At 42.6% G+C, this 15,213-nt stretch overlaps 1 protein-coding gene across 1 annotated transcript in view; it reads left to right on the top strand.

Moving 5' to 3' along the window:
• The window catches only part of CNTNAP5 (contactin associated protein family member 5), a 251,802-nt gene that overhangs the window by 125,882 nt on the left and 110,707 nt on the right, over positions 1–15,213 (top strand). The window contains exons 5-8 of the mRNA XM_077273262.1: positions 3,058–3,261; positions 6,376–6,560; positions 9,405–9,548; positions 14,514–14,775. Coding sequence (XP_077129377.1) covers positions 3,058–3,261; positions 6,376–6,560; positions 9,405–9,548; positions 14,514–14,775 — 795 coding nt within the window. The remainder of the gene's footprint in view (positions 1–3,057; positions 3,262–6,375; positions 6,561–9,404; positions 9,549–14,513; positions 14,776–15,213) is intronic.

Here is a 15,213-nt window from a genome sequence, read left to right as displayed (position 1 = left end):
CAGAGAGAGGCCAGAAGACTGCGGTGTCTGATTTCTCTGACTCCTGCACTGATTAGAAGCACCTCACCATCATATTAAACAGTGCAGGTTTCTGCTAGCAGTGCAGGGGTTAAACTGTTCATTTGAGAGCTCCTGCAGCTTTCCTGCTTTTATCTCTAAGCTATTCAGGGTTGGCCACTCCTATCATATATGTATATATATATACTTGCCTCTGACTATCAGGGATTGCCAGTGTTAGTTTCATACTGCCTGGTTCTGCAGTAGGAAGTGTTGGTTGTTAGGAGACTGTTGCTTGGTGATTTGTCTGTGTGCATATTCTCATCCTCTCCTTTTTGATTTTTCCTTCCTTTACTTCCTGGTGTTCCATTTTGCAGTTTGTGAGTGCTTATTCGTGATGATGATTGGTATTTTCGTTCATCACTGTCCGTCTTTCTGGTTAGTCTAGTTTTTGTCTATCTATTATATATAAATTATCTATCTATCTATTTATTATCTACATATCTTTCCATCTATTATCCTTGTATCTATATATTTATCTATCATCTATCTATTATCTATCTATTATTTCTCTATTATCTATCGATCATCTATTTATTTATTATTAATAGATAAATAGATAATTGATAGATAGTTAGATAGATAATAGACGATAGATAAATTGAGAGATTAATAGAGGATAGATGATAGAGAGATAGATAATTGATAGATAAGAGATAATAGATGGATAATCAATAGATGATAGGTAATAAATGGATACATATGTAGATAATAAATAGATAATAGATCGATAATAGATGGATAGATGATAGGTAAAAGATATATAATAGATATAAAGATAAAAGGATTATAGATAGATAATATGAGATAGATAATAGAAAGATTATAGATAATAGATAGATGATAGATAGATATTAGATATATAGATAATAGATAGATGTGAGATATTCTCCTTTCCAGCAGGTTGCTCTACACTATCTCTTCTTTTGGATCTGATGGGATGAGTTGGCCTTTGCCTTTGCTCCCTACTTGCATCCTTGAGGCTCGGGACCCCATGATCCCATTGCTGGATTTCTGCCTTTCTGTAATAAAAGTGCAGTCGTGATGGAGAAATAGGAAATAAAAGAAATCCGAGCTCCTGGATATTTCCGTCTTGTCGTACATGTACAATACAAGAACATTAATGAAATGTGGATTTCTCTTGCAGGGATATAAAAGGCAGATGGTCAAGTGTTTGTTTGTTTTCTTTGCTTCATCATTTATACGGAAGATCCTCTTGAGACCGTCAGGCTTGTCATAGTCTCAGATTGAAAATGTTTTGTATCTATTTCTCTCTATAATCAGTTTTTCCCTTAGAAGCCAAGGCATATTGTTCAATTACCCAGACTATAGAGCGCGCAGAAGTCGGCAGACGATCCTTCTTTTATGTCTGCGCCTCTTCTTACACAATGTTTTCTGAGCACTTACAGCATCAAAGACGCAGAATCCACTCTCAGCGCGTGGATAAATCATCGACCATCCCGTCCCTTATTTACTTTGCTCATTCTTATACATCTTATCTCATTCTATGATTTGATACATTTCTTTACTGAAATAATAAATATGATATTAAATGCATTACATAGTAACATTTTATATTGCTATTAATTATTATTATTGTTATATTTCTCTAGTTTTTCCTCTTTTAAGACGCAGCGTAATGTAGGGACAGGGAGCCTGATTCCAGCGGTGCTTCATTTAATAGGCTGTGTGCTGTAGTTTTAATCAGTGTTTTATCAGCAGGAGATTATCACTGCAGGACTAGGTGTCTTGTGCCAGGCAGTTCAGCTAGTCTGTGTAACCCCACCCCCCACCACTGATTGGCAGCTTGCTGACAATACATAGTGTACACAGGAAGCTGTTAGTTGGGCATGTGTGGGTAGGTTTATATACAGCACAGCAGCGTGAGCACTGCTACATCTACAGGGGAGAAAACAGGGATTGTATCACAAACTTTGCCTTAGATTTTAGGGTAGAGATCAGAACCTGCTTTTTGGCCATCGTGCAATATTTTTTTCTTATAACTTTTTTGCCTTGAGCACCATAGTGTGTGGGAGTGGAAAATGTCCATAGTACGCTGGCCCTTCCCCATGCAGCTCTCACTGTGAAGTGATTGGCGCCTACATGAGCGTACTAACTTACAAGTATCACATCACATGATAAAGAACAACCAATCAGGAGAGACTGTCAGAGCCTGTATAAAAGCTGAGGCAGGGAAGGCAGCAGATATATTGTGGTGAATCTGGAGAGTGAGAGGACGTCACAGCTCAGCCATAGAGATAAGAATGCTTTCACTCTGCATTCTGCCACCCGTTCATTGGTCCTGCTGTGGCTTATGTCTGAACCCCCCCAAAACGGGATTTGGACGTATGCGCCGACAGGGCCATAGACTATAATGAAGCTGATAAACCAAACATGTTCTTTGTTGTGCATCATTCTGGGTCGTGCATGTCTACTGTAGGCGAATATTCAGACCTAGTAGACTGCGCCTGGGTGTCCATGTCCAGAAGGTGTATAAGCCCGAAAATGAAGCACGACAGAACGCACGTTCGCTCTATTGCCACCATTTTAGTCTATGGCTCATGAGCCGGAATCCCATTTTGTGGGGTCCTCGGAGACCTCAGGGTGTTATATGTTCAGTCCAGTATTTGTGATTCACTGTGAATTAAATTAGCTGCAAATCACATAAAACTTGTAATTGATGTTAGATCATTCTAAAGTCCAAAGATTTGCTGCTCCCTAGTGAGAAGTCTCCTGAATATACAAGGTGCATGTTCTGGAGACGCCCTGGGGACACTTTGTAAGCAATCTTCTGCCTACATTGTATCCAGCTACAAGGGAGAAGATTTCTAAGAAAGACACTAAACCTTTGAGGAAACTGTGTGATAATTGAGAACATTGAGAAGATGATGACTGTACCCGATATGTGCCAATGATGCCACCGCTCACATTCTCGGCATTATCATGGTCGTGTGCTTCCACCGCCGCTTGTCAACTGCCTCTTTGTTTGTTCCTATCTAGAATCCGATGTGGCCGACTTCGATGGCAGAAGTTCCCTCCTGTACAGGTTCAATCAGAAACTGATGACCACGTATAAAGATGTCATCTCCCTCAAGTTCAAGAGCCTGCAGAGCGAAGGCGTGTTATTCCACGGAGAAGGACAGCGCGGCGATTATATCACTCTGGAGCTGCAGAAAGGGCGGTTGTCGCTCTACATTAACCTGGGTATGCTGCCGTATTCCATTCATTCCTGAAAATCGCTATTGGGGCTTTATATAAATAATAATAATCTTTATTTTTATATAGCGCTAACATATTCCGCAGCGCTTTACAGTTTTGCACACATTATCATCGCTGTCCCCGATGGGGCTCACAGTCTGTTTATATCGGGTTTAGCCTCTAATGTTTGCCATATTGCGCCCCCCGAACTATAGTAACTGTTGGATCAAGTAGATTCTAGACTGAGAAAAGTGAACAATCATTAATGGTGATAATAGAGGTAATAATATGGGGGATAATTAGGAATGGTATAGCCAGTCATGGTGGTCATCTCCTTCCTCGGCTCGTCTGCTGCTTTCCATCCGATACACAAGGAGGCTTCACTTCTCTGATGGTAAATGTGGCTCTGACGATACAGGATGTGCAGGACCGGGAGCGGGCACATCACCAATACTGTCACCGGGATAGAGCGTGAAGGACGTTCTGCAGGGGACGGAGGATGACCGATATACTGATGGCCGAGCGCTGCAAAACGGATATAGAGACAATATTATACACACTCCTCAACATTGAAATTGTAACAACAAGAAAAGTGGTGGAATCGCAGGATGGAGACGTCACTGATCTGCACGAGACGGGAAAATGGAAGTCTGAGCGTCGTGCAGAAATCCCGGCACCTCCAACCTCGGCTGCTGTCACTGAGGTTATTAATGGTCATCTGGGGAAGGTTTTGTTGCTGAATCCACTGGTGCAAATCATCAGGATCCGCTGCCAGCCGCTCCTGTGTAATCACCGACCAATGACATCCCCAATGTGCTTGATGGAGACAAGACCGGAGACACTGCTGGCAGCTCCTGTGTAATCACTGACCAATGGCGTTCCCAATGTGCTTGATGGAGACAAGACCGGAGACACTGCTGGCAGCTCCTGTGTAATCACCGACCAATGACCTCCCCGATGTGCCAGATAGAGACAAGTCCAGAAACTCTTCCAGCAGCTCCTGTGTAATCACTGACCAATGGCATTCCCAATGTGCTTGATGGAGACAACACCAGAGATGCTTCCGGCAGCTCCTGTGTAATCACCGACTAATGACATCCCCAATGTGCTTGATGGAGACAAGACCGGAGACACTACTGGCAGCTCCTGTGTAATCACCGATCAATGACATCCCCAATGTGCTTGATGGAGACAAGACCGGAGACACTACTGGCAGCTCCTGTGTAATCACTGTCCAATGACCTTCCCGATGTGCCAGATAGAGACAAGTCCAGAAACTCTTCTGGCAGCTCCTGTGTAATCACTGACCAATGGCGTCCCCAATGTGCTTGATGGAGACAAGACCGGAGACGCTGCTGGCAGCTCCTGTGTAATCACCAACCAATGACATCCCCAATGTGCTTGATGGAGACAAGTCCAAAATCGCTGCCGGCAGCTCCTGTGTAATCACTGACCAATGACATCCCCAATGTGCTTGATGGAGACAATGTCTGCACAACATTGGGCTGCAAAGCAAACATCCGTCGACAGGCGTCCACTGGCCTCACGGCACCGCCCTCAAAGGTGATCATGGTGCAGAGTAAGAAGGGCTGGAATGGAGATCTGTCCCCTTCAGTGAGTCCCACTTTTGTCTTCGATGATGATAGATTTGTCGTTACGGTATTTTGGTGTCGGAGAGGAGGAGCACAATATATGGTAACCAGAGCCCTCTAGTCTTCATTCCAGGTGCAAGAGGTTGGTAATTCATTGATTTGTGTGGAACCAGTGTTGTGACTATTTCTCCAAGGTGTCACAGGAGGCATTTTTCAACAATATTCTTTTTACTGGGGGGGATTTTTTAACAATTTCTGGGAAGGGGATTATAGTTATAGTCAATATGGTGAGTAATAAAACATAACAGAGTGATCTAAAACTTGTTCTATTAAACAAGTAAGTAAGAAAATATATTCAAAGAAGAATCAACAGAGAAGAAAAGGTTAAAGCAAGAGGAAAAGAATGCGCAAGGAAAAGTTAGGAAAGAAAGATTGGAAGGGGAAGAAAAGGGCATAGGAGAAGGTTGGGTCAGATAAACGTGGAGAGTAGGGACAGGAGGCATTTTTCAACAGGACATCCTCAGATCGCCGGTTTAGCAAGCAGAGGCACATTTGCCTTTCCAGCATCAGAGGAGCTCGGGGGACTGAGGCCGCCTGGATCCAGCGAATCAGCCAGCTTCAGAGGATTGCGTATGAGCTCTATAGCAAACAGACTGCTATGACTGCCCTGCTGTGCAAGGAAACCATCCACCTCTGAGACACTGCAGAGTCGGCCGAGAACCTGGCATCAAGCAGAAAACTATAGAATTTAAAATCTTGACAAAAGAGTGGATTCTAGAGAAGGGGTAATGTTTTTTTTTAACAAGCACTTTGCAATTGTGTCCATTAATGATGGTGAGAAAACTCTTTTAGCGCATAAATCCAGTGATGCCCAAGAAAAAAAGATCTTGCAAAAAAGACTCAGGATGCAGCACATGTCCCGGCAAAAGCATCAACACTTTTACCTCCTGACTTTCGCGGGACTTTGCATGTTCCTCACTATTCAGAGAGACTTCAGAGGAAATGGAGAAGAAAATGACCATAAATCCTGAGCGGTAAGGAATGAAATGTCGCAGTCATTAGCGCCTACATTGGGGGAGTCTGCGGCTCCTACACATCTGTTACATTCATGTATTCCAGACTCTCCGTCATAAACACGAAACCTCCAAATGTCAGAAATTACCATTGAATTCAGCAGGAAAATCTGTTGTTACATTTCCTATTTTGTATCTTCTCTCCGGCTCCAGTCTTCAGACCTCCTATGGGGGTGGATTCAATGTATCTGCCGGAAATTAATCATCTTGTAAACTCTGATTTTGTTTTTTAATTTAAAGTTGTAACATTGCTATTATTTTTTATTGATCATTTCCGGCATTATATTTGGTGGAGGAGCATCATTAGATGAGACAAGGAGCGGGGATATCTGTGGAAGTGATGCCACGCTCGCGGACCCCCCCAGTGACTTATTCATCCCGATGGTCATGAAGTTGGTCGATTTCATTATTACTAATTCTGGGTTTGATTTTGTGACCTTGCGTTGTTTTCTCAGGGGACGCCAAGCTCCGTTTCGGGAACACTCACACAGCGGTGACGTTGGGGAGCCTCCTGGACGACCAGCAGTGGCATTCTGTCCTAATAGACCGCTTCAACAAACAAGTCAACTTCACGGTGGATAAATATACCCAACATTTCCGCACCAAGGGGGAGTCTGATGACTTGGACATAGATTATGAGGTGCGTACATCAATCTGAGCTGTAATATATATGCGATATTATACCGTGGTAATATATGCAAATCGGTACCATAAAGTCCAACATTCTGAACTAATTAATTTACTATTGTGCTGATGTGGCAGTCAAAGCTCCATATCACTTATATAAAATTCCAAATTTCCTGCATAGCCATAGTTATTAAGGGCGATAATAAAATTCTCTGCCTGCAGCCACCAGAAGGGGGTGCTAAAGAATTTACTGAAGACAGTAATATCATTGGATTCAATGTATGAGATGTATGCAGTAAGCTCATGAGCTCCCTCTAGTGGTGGCTGCAAACTTACACTATGTAGCATGATTTACGGCTCTGATTATAGCAATAAGGAATTTAGGTCATTTGTGAAGTGGATGTGACAGTACCACTCTTTCATGATACCGTACCATGCAGTTGATTTATCCTTTTAGATTTAATATTTTTTTTATTGCTTATTTAATTTTTCCGCTCCTACAGACTCAGCAGCATGGCTGCGATTCATCAAGACTTGCAGTTTGCATATCAGCTGTGATGAACGATGCGCTGGAGTAAGATGCACCAACGAGTGCACATATTAATGAATGTGACACATATTCCATCTGCCGGGTACCACCGCAATATGCAATCCTTGATGAATTTGCTGCCCTCGCTTCGCTATGACCCCTCCTAACAATGCTCCCTACACTTTTCATAAAGGCGGCAGATCTGGCCGAGATCGGTGTGAAAAAAACAATAGAATTTTTGCACAACTATAATCTGTGTAAAAATGTTGCAACTTTTCAAACGTTTTGTGTCAGCGTTCTGGTGAAAACTGATGAGTCGGGAGCTATTATTTTATAATCTGGACACTATCTGTAATCATATCTGTAACGTCACCTCAGGTCATCAATATTTTGTTGATACTCATAAATTTCTAGTTGAATTTTGCAATAAACCAAACTCTCAGCTCATTATGGCAGCCATTAAATTATACGACAGTGAAAATCATCAGAAATATTGCTATTTATTAGGTCATTAGAAGTTTTACAGAACAATGAGAGAGGAAATCGCTGGAATGGAGAAAATGGGCGGGGGGCGCGGAAATGGAAATGAGGTTTAACCAGTAATTGTAGCTCTTTAGGATGTATAATTATAGCGGTACTAGATGTGACAGAGCCGCAATTATCACTGAGGACAAAATTAGACCGTTGGTAACTAGATATAAATATATTACCAGATAATTAACTCTGCAAGGTGTAATCGTCTAGAACGTTACAATCTATTCAGTTATTGTTTATTTATTCCTTTTGATACATTTTAAGCACTTACTAGGTTTTGTGCCCGTTCTTCCTATTTATAGTGGTAAAATCTGACTAATTCTGAAGTCAGTAGGAGTCATGGGGCAGCCGTGTGCATGGAGCCTGTACAGAGGCACATAGTCCCTATAGGTCCTCAGCATGTCACTATATACTGCCCCCATACAGTTATATATCACATGGACAGCCTCCCCTATACACGATGCTCTATACCAGAGATGGGCAATGTGCGGCTATGTGGGGTTCATACTGTATATAGGAAGCTATGTATGGGTATCATGTGGTGTATATATAGGAGGTTGTGTGTGTGCTCATAGTGTATATGGGGGGCTGTGTGCGGGCTCATGGTATATAGGGGCTGTGTGAGGGCTCATAGGGTATATGGGGGGACTGTGTGAGGGCTCATAGGGTATATGGGGGGACTGTGTGAGGGCTCATACGGTGTGTAGGGGGACTGTGTGAGGGCTCATACTGTACATATATAGGGGTCTGTGTGCAGGCTCATACCATATATAGAGGGGCTGTGTGCAGGCTCATACGGTATATGGGGGGCTGTGTGTTGGTTCATACGGTATATGGGGGGCTGTGTGAGGGCTCATATGGTATAGGGGGCTGTGTGAGGGCTCATATGGTATAGGGGGCTGTGTGAGGGCTCATATGGTATAGGGGGCTGTGTGAGGGCTCCTACTGTGTATGTATATATATATATATATATATATATAGGGGGCTGTGTGAGGGCTCATACAGTACATAAGGGGGGCTATGTGTGGGCTCATACAGCATATACGGTATATAGGAGGACTGTGTGTGGACTAAAGAGGTATATAGAGGGCTGTGTGCGGGCTCTTACGGTATATAGGGGGCTGTCAGCATATTTAATTCTGCTCAATACTAAGTAATACAATTAATATTAATATAAATAATTATAATTAATATGTTAATATTAATATTGAGCTGATTTTATTTCAGCCTATTGTTTCGGCCTCCACAATATTCATAATCTCTCAAGTGGCCCCTCTGGAAAATGAATTGCCCACCTCTGGTCTATACCTATCCTTTCGATGGACCATGGTGCTGTGTATACCTCCATATAACACGGACACATCTTGCGGCCCTTCAGGAACGTTCGCGTCTCCCTTGTGCGCTCACAATACAGGGGAGTCCTGTGCCGGCTGAGTCCAGTAGTGTCGGAGATGGAGGTCCTCACCATCGGCCCCTTCCCTTATAGAGCCCGCGCAGCCCCCACAATGCCGATATGTTAGAGACTGCCATGGTTTCTCCCCAGCCCCCCATCATTGGCTGACATCAGAGCGGTCACTAGCAGCGGACATGTGACTGTCACCTCCCAATAACACCGGTGATAATCCACGTGATGTCTCCATCCGCCGCACACAATCATGGAGTCAGACCTTCGCAGACGTCTTGTTTGGTTCAGGTCGTTGTTGCAGATTTCTCAGCTTTCAGTTCTTTATTCTTGACTTTATGATGATGTAACAAGAACAATGAGCCAAGTTTTGATTTTCTTATTTCCCGAAGTTCAGCTTTGGAGGGATTCCAGTACCGGGAAAACCCGGAACGTTTCTGAAGAGGAATTTCCACGGCTGCATCGAGAACCTTTATTATAATGGAGTGAATGTTATTGATTTGGCCAAGAGACGTAAACCTCAGATCTACATTGTGGTAAGAAACATTTCACCGAGTAATTATTCTACTTCTCTTTATCATTTACTTTTTAAAGAGACAGTCTCCTAATTGTCAGTCTGTATATGTATGTGTGCGTATGTATGTGGGTATACAGTATATGTGCATATGTGCAGTAAGCGTGTATATGTGATTGTATGTGGGTATATATGTGTGTATGTACAGTATGTAATTGTCTATATGTGATTGTATGTGGGTATATATGTGTGTATGTACAGTATGTAATTGTCTATATGTGATTGTATGTGGGTATATATGTGTGTATGTACAGTATGTAATTGTCTATATGTGATTGTATGTGTGCATGTCTGTATGTGTGTGTATATACACTCACCGGCCACTTTATTAGGTACACCATGCTAGTAACGGGTTGGACCCCCTTTTGCCTTCAGAACTGCCTCAATTCTTCGTGGCATAGATTCAACAAGGTGCTGGAAGCATTCCTCAGAGATTTTGGTCCATATTGACATGATGGCATCACACAGTTGCCGCAGATTTGTCGGCTGCACATCCCAAAGATGCTCCATACAAGGCAGGATGGATCCATGCTTTCATGTTGTTTACGCCAAATTCTGACCCTACCATCCGAATGTCGCAGCAGAAATCGAGACTCATCAGACCAAGCAACGTTTTTCCAATCTTCTACTGTCCAATTTCGATGAGCTTGTGCAAATTGTAGCCTCAGTTTCCTGTTCTTAGCTGAAAGGAGTGGTACCCGGTGTGGTCTTCTGCTGCTGTAGCCCATCTGCCTCAAAGTTCGACGCACTGTGCGTTCAGAGATGCTCTTAGGCCTACCTTGGTTGTAACGGGTGGCGATTTGAGTCACTGTTGCCTTTCTATCAGCTCGAACCAGTCTGCCCATTCTCCTCTGACCTCTGGCATCAACAAGGCATTTCCGCCCACAGAACTGCCGCTCACTGGATTTTTTTCCTTTTTCGGACCATTCTCTGTAAACCCTAGAGATGGTTGTGCGTGAAAATCCCAGTAGATCAGCAGTTTCTGAAATACTCAGACCAGCCCTTCTGGCACCAACAACCATGCCACGTTCAAAGGCGCTCAAATCACCTTTCTTCCCCATACTGATGCTCGGTTTGAACTGCAGGAGATTGTCTTGACCATGTCTACATGCCTAAATGCACTGAGTTGCCGCCATGTGATTGGCTGATTAGAAATTAAGTGTTAACAAGAAGTTGGACAGGTGGACCTAATAAAGTGGCCAGTGAGTGTATGTGTGGCTGTATGTTTGTGTGTCTATATGTGAGTATATATGTGTGTCTCTGTATGTGACTATATACAGTATGTGTCTGTATAAATTCCTGCATGCACAGTATGTATATATGTGTGTACAGTATGTATGTGTATATGTGTATGTACAGTTTGTATGCTTGTATGTGTGTCTGTATGTATGTGTGTGTACATATGTGTGTATGTACAGTATGTTTGTATGTCTGAATGTACGCGTGCATGTTTGTCTATGTGAGTATGTGCATCTGTATGTCTGCATGTATGTGTCTGTATGTGTATGTACAGTGTGTGTGTACATGTGTGTATGTACAGTATATATGTCTATATGTCTGTGTGTCTGCATGTATGTGTATATGTAGCTGTGTCTGTATATATGTATGTACTATATTACTATATGGCATATGCACAGGATTTGCAATAATGTCTGATAGGTGGGAATCCTGTTACATTCAGGTGGAGAACCTGAGTATGGAAGGATAGAAGCAGAAAGCGGGTGGGAGCCGAATAAAACAGCATATTCCTTAGTGCAAAAAAGACCTTTTCTTGCAGTGTCTGCACCAAAATACCCAATAGCAATTTACTGATTATTGCGGTTTTGATGCATTTTCACCTTTTTTATGCAGTCTTGGTGCACATTTGACACATTTTTAATACAGGTGTTTATGTGCATTATTCAGGCTCCCCATAGAAATATTAAGAAAAAAATGTATCACAAACATGCAACTCAAAAGCGTCTTAAAATATCCCATATCTTTAGACGTCTCAGTATTATTCCTCTGCCTTCATGCTTTTTGGTGCACCGATGGCACATCTAAGCCCCCACATGCCGCGTCTGGTGCCCACAAGTCCTGCCAACTTCACAAGGGATTGGGTTGTTTTGAAAGTTTGAATTTAAAGTGACTCAACTGGATACTTTGTAGCAGAGAAGTTCTCGTGTTCCATGAGCTGCAGAGATTTCCTGCTCTCCTGCTGAGCCTTAGATTGGCTGCCGTCCTGGAGAATACAAACCCATTTCTCTACACCTTAGTGATAGGATCCCATCTTGTATCCAGGATTATTTATTTTCTGTAATAGGACGCCGACGCTCGTCCGAGTTGTACAGGGGCAGATTTAGACTGGATCTGGCACAGAGAGGACATTGTATCACTCGATTTTCATTATATTTACCATTTGGTTCTGTCCTTCCTCGTGCTTTAGATTCAGTCTGTATTCAGTAAGATCAATATGTGAAAAAGATTTGCCCTACAAAACAGAAACCAGAATTAAATTGTACCTATGTTGTTTTATTTTGGCAAATGTTTTTACTGGAGAATACATTTTCATTCACATGGCTGCATTACCGCTGTATTGAGCCCACCCATAGAAATCTAAAGGGACCGGCTGCACCTCCATACGCCACACTCTGTACCACCAAATGACTCTGATTTCGTACACAGCTTTTTTTTCAGATTTAAACAGAATACGTCAGGAAAAATTTTCACCATATGTATTTGTATAATTTATATTTGGGCTGCAACAATCACGCACATCCACCGTTCTTGCACAAATTCTTTGCACTCCATCCATATCAGCCCCTCTCTCCTCTCCTCTCCTTTACACAGCGCTCATGCTCTTTTCACAAACCTAAACTGCTCAGATCCATTCACTCCCACCATACAACACAAGAGACGCTCTCACAAATCACTTAGTCATGTGCTCACTCGCTATTTTCCTTCTCCTACTCACAGGAGATATCTCACCCAATCTTGGCCCTTCTTGTAATAGTAAGTCGAACCCCTCCCCTACTACACTCAGAAACCCTGCAAAGCTCATTAATATTCCCTGCATGCCTTCTGTCTCTTTTAACTGCGCCCTCTGGAATTCACGCTCAGCATGTAACAAACTCTCCTACATCCATGACTTTTGCTTTTCAAATTCCCTTAACATTCTGGCTCTTACTGAAACCTGGATCCAGCAGTCAGACACCACCGCCACTTCTGCTGTTTAATATGGTGGCCTACATTTTTCACATACCCCCAGACCTGAGCGCAGACAAGGTGGAGTTGTTGGTCTGCTCCTATCAACCAAATTTACCTTTCAGGTTATCTCTCCAGTACCCTCACTTATTTTCCCATCTTTTGAGGTCCATGCTGTCAGACACTACATCCCCTTCTCCCTGTGATTGGAAGTTGTGGATCACCCTCCAGCCTCCTCCGGTCAGTTCCTTGATCACTTTGCCACCTGGCTTCTACATTTTCTCTCCTGTGACATCCCCACCCTCATCATGAGGTACTGTAACATCCCCATTGGTTTTCCCCTCTCCCCATCTGCCACTCACTTTTTATCTCTAACCTCCTCCTTTGGCCTTTCACAGCTTACTAACTCTCCTACTTATGAAGACGGGAATACACTGGACCTGATCTTCTCCCTTATCTGCTCAGTAAATGATTTTACTAACTCCCCTCTCCCGCTCTCTGACCACAACCTTCTCTCATTCTCTGTCAAGAACTGTCATCCTGCTCAGAACACCCCCCCACTTTCCACACTTATAGAAATATCATGTCCTTACTCTGCACTGAAACTTAGTAATGAAACATTGCAATGTGCCCTGGATGAAGCTGCACCTCCTACACATAGATCAAGTTAGCACAGAAGGTGACAACCCTGGCACATGCTGCAAACACTTTTCCTACAGCAGTGCTCCAGGTGCGCTGAACATCTGTAGAGAAAATCCAATGTGTGCGAAGATTTCACCCATTATAAGTTTATGCTTAAAACATACAACTCCATCCTTCACCTCTCCAAACAAGATGAATAGAGAAAAAAAAACATAATACATGTTTTATGGAGAACACATACCCGGATAACTCAAAAGAGGTGCTAATGCGCAGATCTATTCCGAGTAATAAACTATATATATATATATATATATATATATATATATATATATATAAACATAAAAATAGAAATAAAGATAAATATAAAGGACCGACCGATGTCAATGTGCCATGAATAGGCAGCAAAAGGAATAGGTATGGAGAAAGCATATAGATTGTGACAACCCCCTAATAGAAGATATTTACTACAGATTTGTCGTGGTCTGCAAGGACCGATATAACTTGCCAAAAGTTTTAGACTCCTGGAACTCTACACAATTTTATATAAAGCTAATGAAGCCAAGTTGTTCATTTAAAGCCCCTGGACTCATGGACTCGAACCAGAAAATTCATCTGCTTTCTCTCTGGATGACTTTTTTGTCCCAATCTCTTGGACTGTGGAATACTTAGTATTTGCTCCTGTTTTATAGGGACCCGCTATAAATATCACACATACTGTAAACCATTGACTTCATAACTTCAGCGCATTGCACATCTTATTATTTATTATTCTAGCACCATTTATTTCACACGTGAAGGCGGTAGACATAATAAAAACAAGCACAGTAATCATGAACAATACAAGTCGCTCCGCATTTAGTTGTGAACTTTTGTGCTTGCAGAAGACTCTGCTTTTCTTTATTTTCGGATCATTTGACTTTGATTAAATGCAACTTATTACATTAACAAGAGATTTGTAAAATAACGTGAAAATAAAACGTTGAGTCTCGGCCGCCTTTTACCACATTTTGTCACCCAAGTGCTAACAAGTCCTTTACATGGAGAATGTTCTTGGGTTTGGGGTTATTTCTCGTGCAATTAACCTACTTTCATTTTTTTCCAGGGGAATATAACGTTTTCGTGCTCCGAGCCCCATGTGGTTCCTGTGACCTTCATGAGCTCCAGCAGCAGTTATCTGCTCCTCCCGGGCGCTCCGCACATGGACGACCTCTCCCTGAGCTTCCACTTCCGCACATGGAACAGTGATGGTCTCCTGCTTTCTTCGAATCTTTCCGGAGACTCTGGTCTTCTCATTCTTCAGCTGTTTTCTGGGAAATTGCTCCTGATGATTGAGGAGATGGGGAATGTGCAGCCCATAAGCGCAGGTAACGTTTTCATGCCTCAGTCCTGTGCTTGTTTTTCCTAAAGTGTGAGAATCCCTGAGATCCCCTGACAAGTGTCCTCCCAGGGGTGACCTAACGCAGGCATCATGCTGAGCATCTTCTTGTTTCATGCTCCATCACCTCATGAGCCCCGATTCCTGTACTCGGGCGAGCGGAGGGACCACCGATGTTCTCTGCAGATGTGATGTCTGTATGGAGCATTCTCACTGATATTTGTAGCAACCACTGGACACTTCTTCTCTATTCGATCTGGTCTAGGTGGACAATATCCAGGGTCCTAAATCATTATTTGCTATTTTTATGTTTTTATGTCTCTTTTCTATTTTTACTTGTGTTTTTTTGTTGCCGTTTTTTGCTCCAAATTCATTGAAATGATGCACTCCATTCAAGAATGTTGTGCAAAATCCAATGTTGCAAAAT

Source organism: Ranitomeya variabilis, chromosome 7, assembly GCF_051348905.1.
Source record: "Ranitomeya variabilis isolate aRanVar5 chromosome 7, aRanVar5.hap1, whole genome shotgun sequence".
Classification (NCBI taxonomy): Eukaryota; Metazoa; Chordata; class Amphibia; order Anura; family Dendrobatidae; genus Ranitomeya; species Ranitomeya variabilis.
The sequence above is the reverse complement of the archived record's forward strand: the minus strand, read 5'-3'. Positions and strand labels throughout refer to the sequence as shown.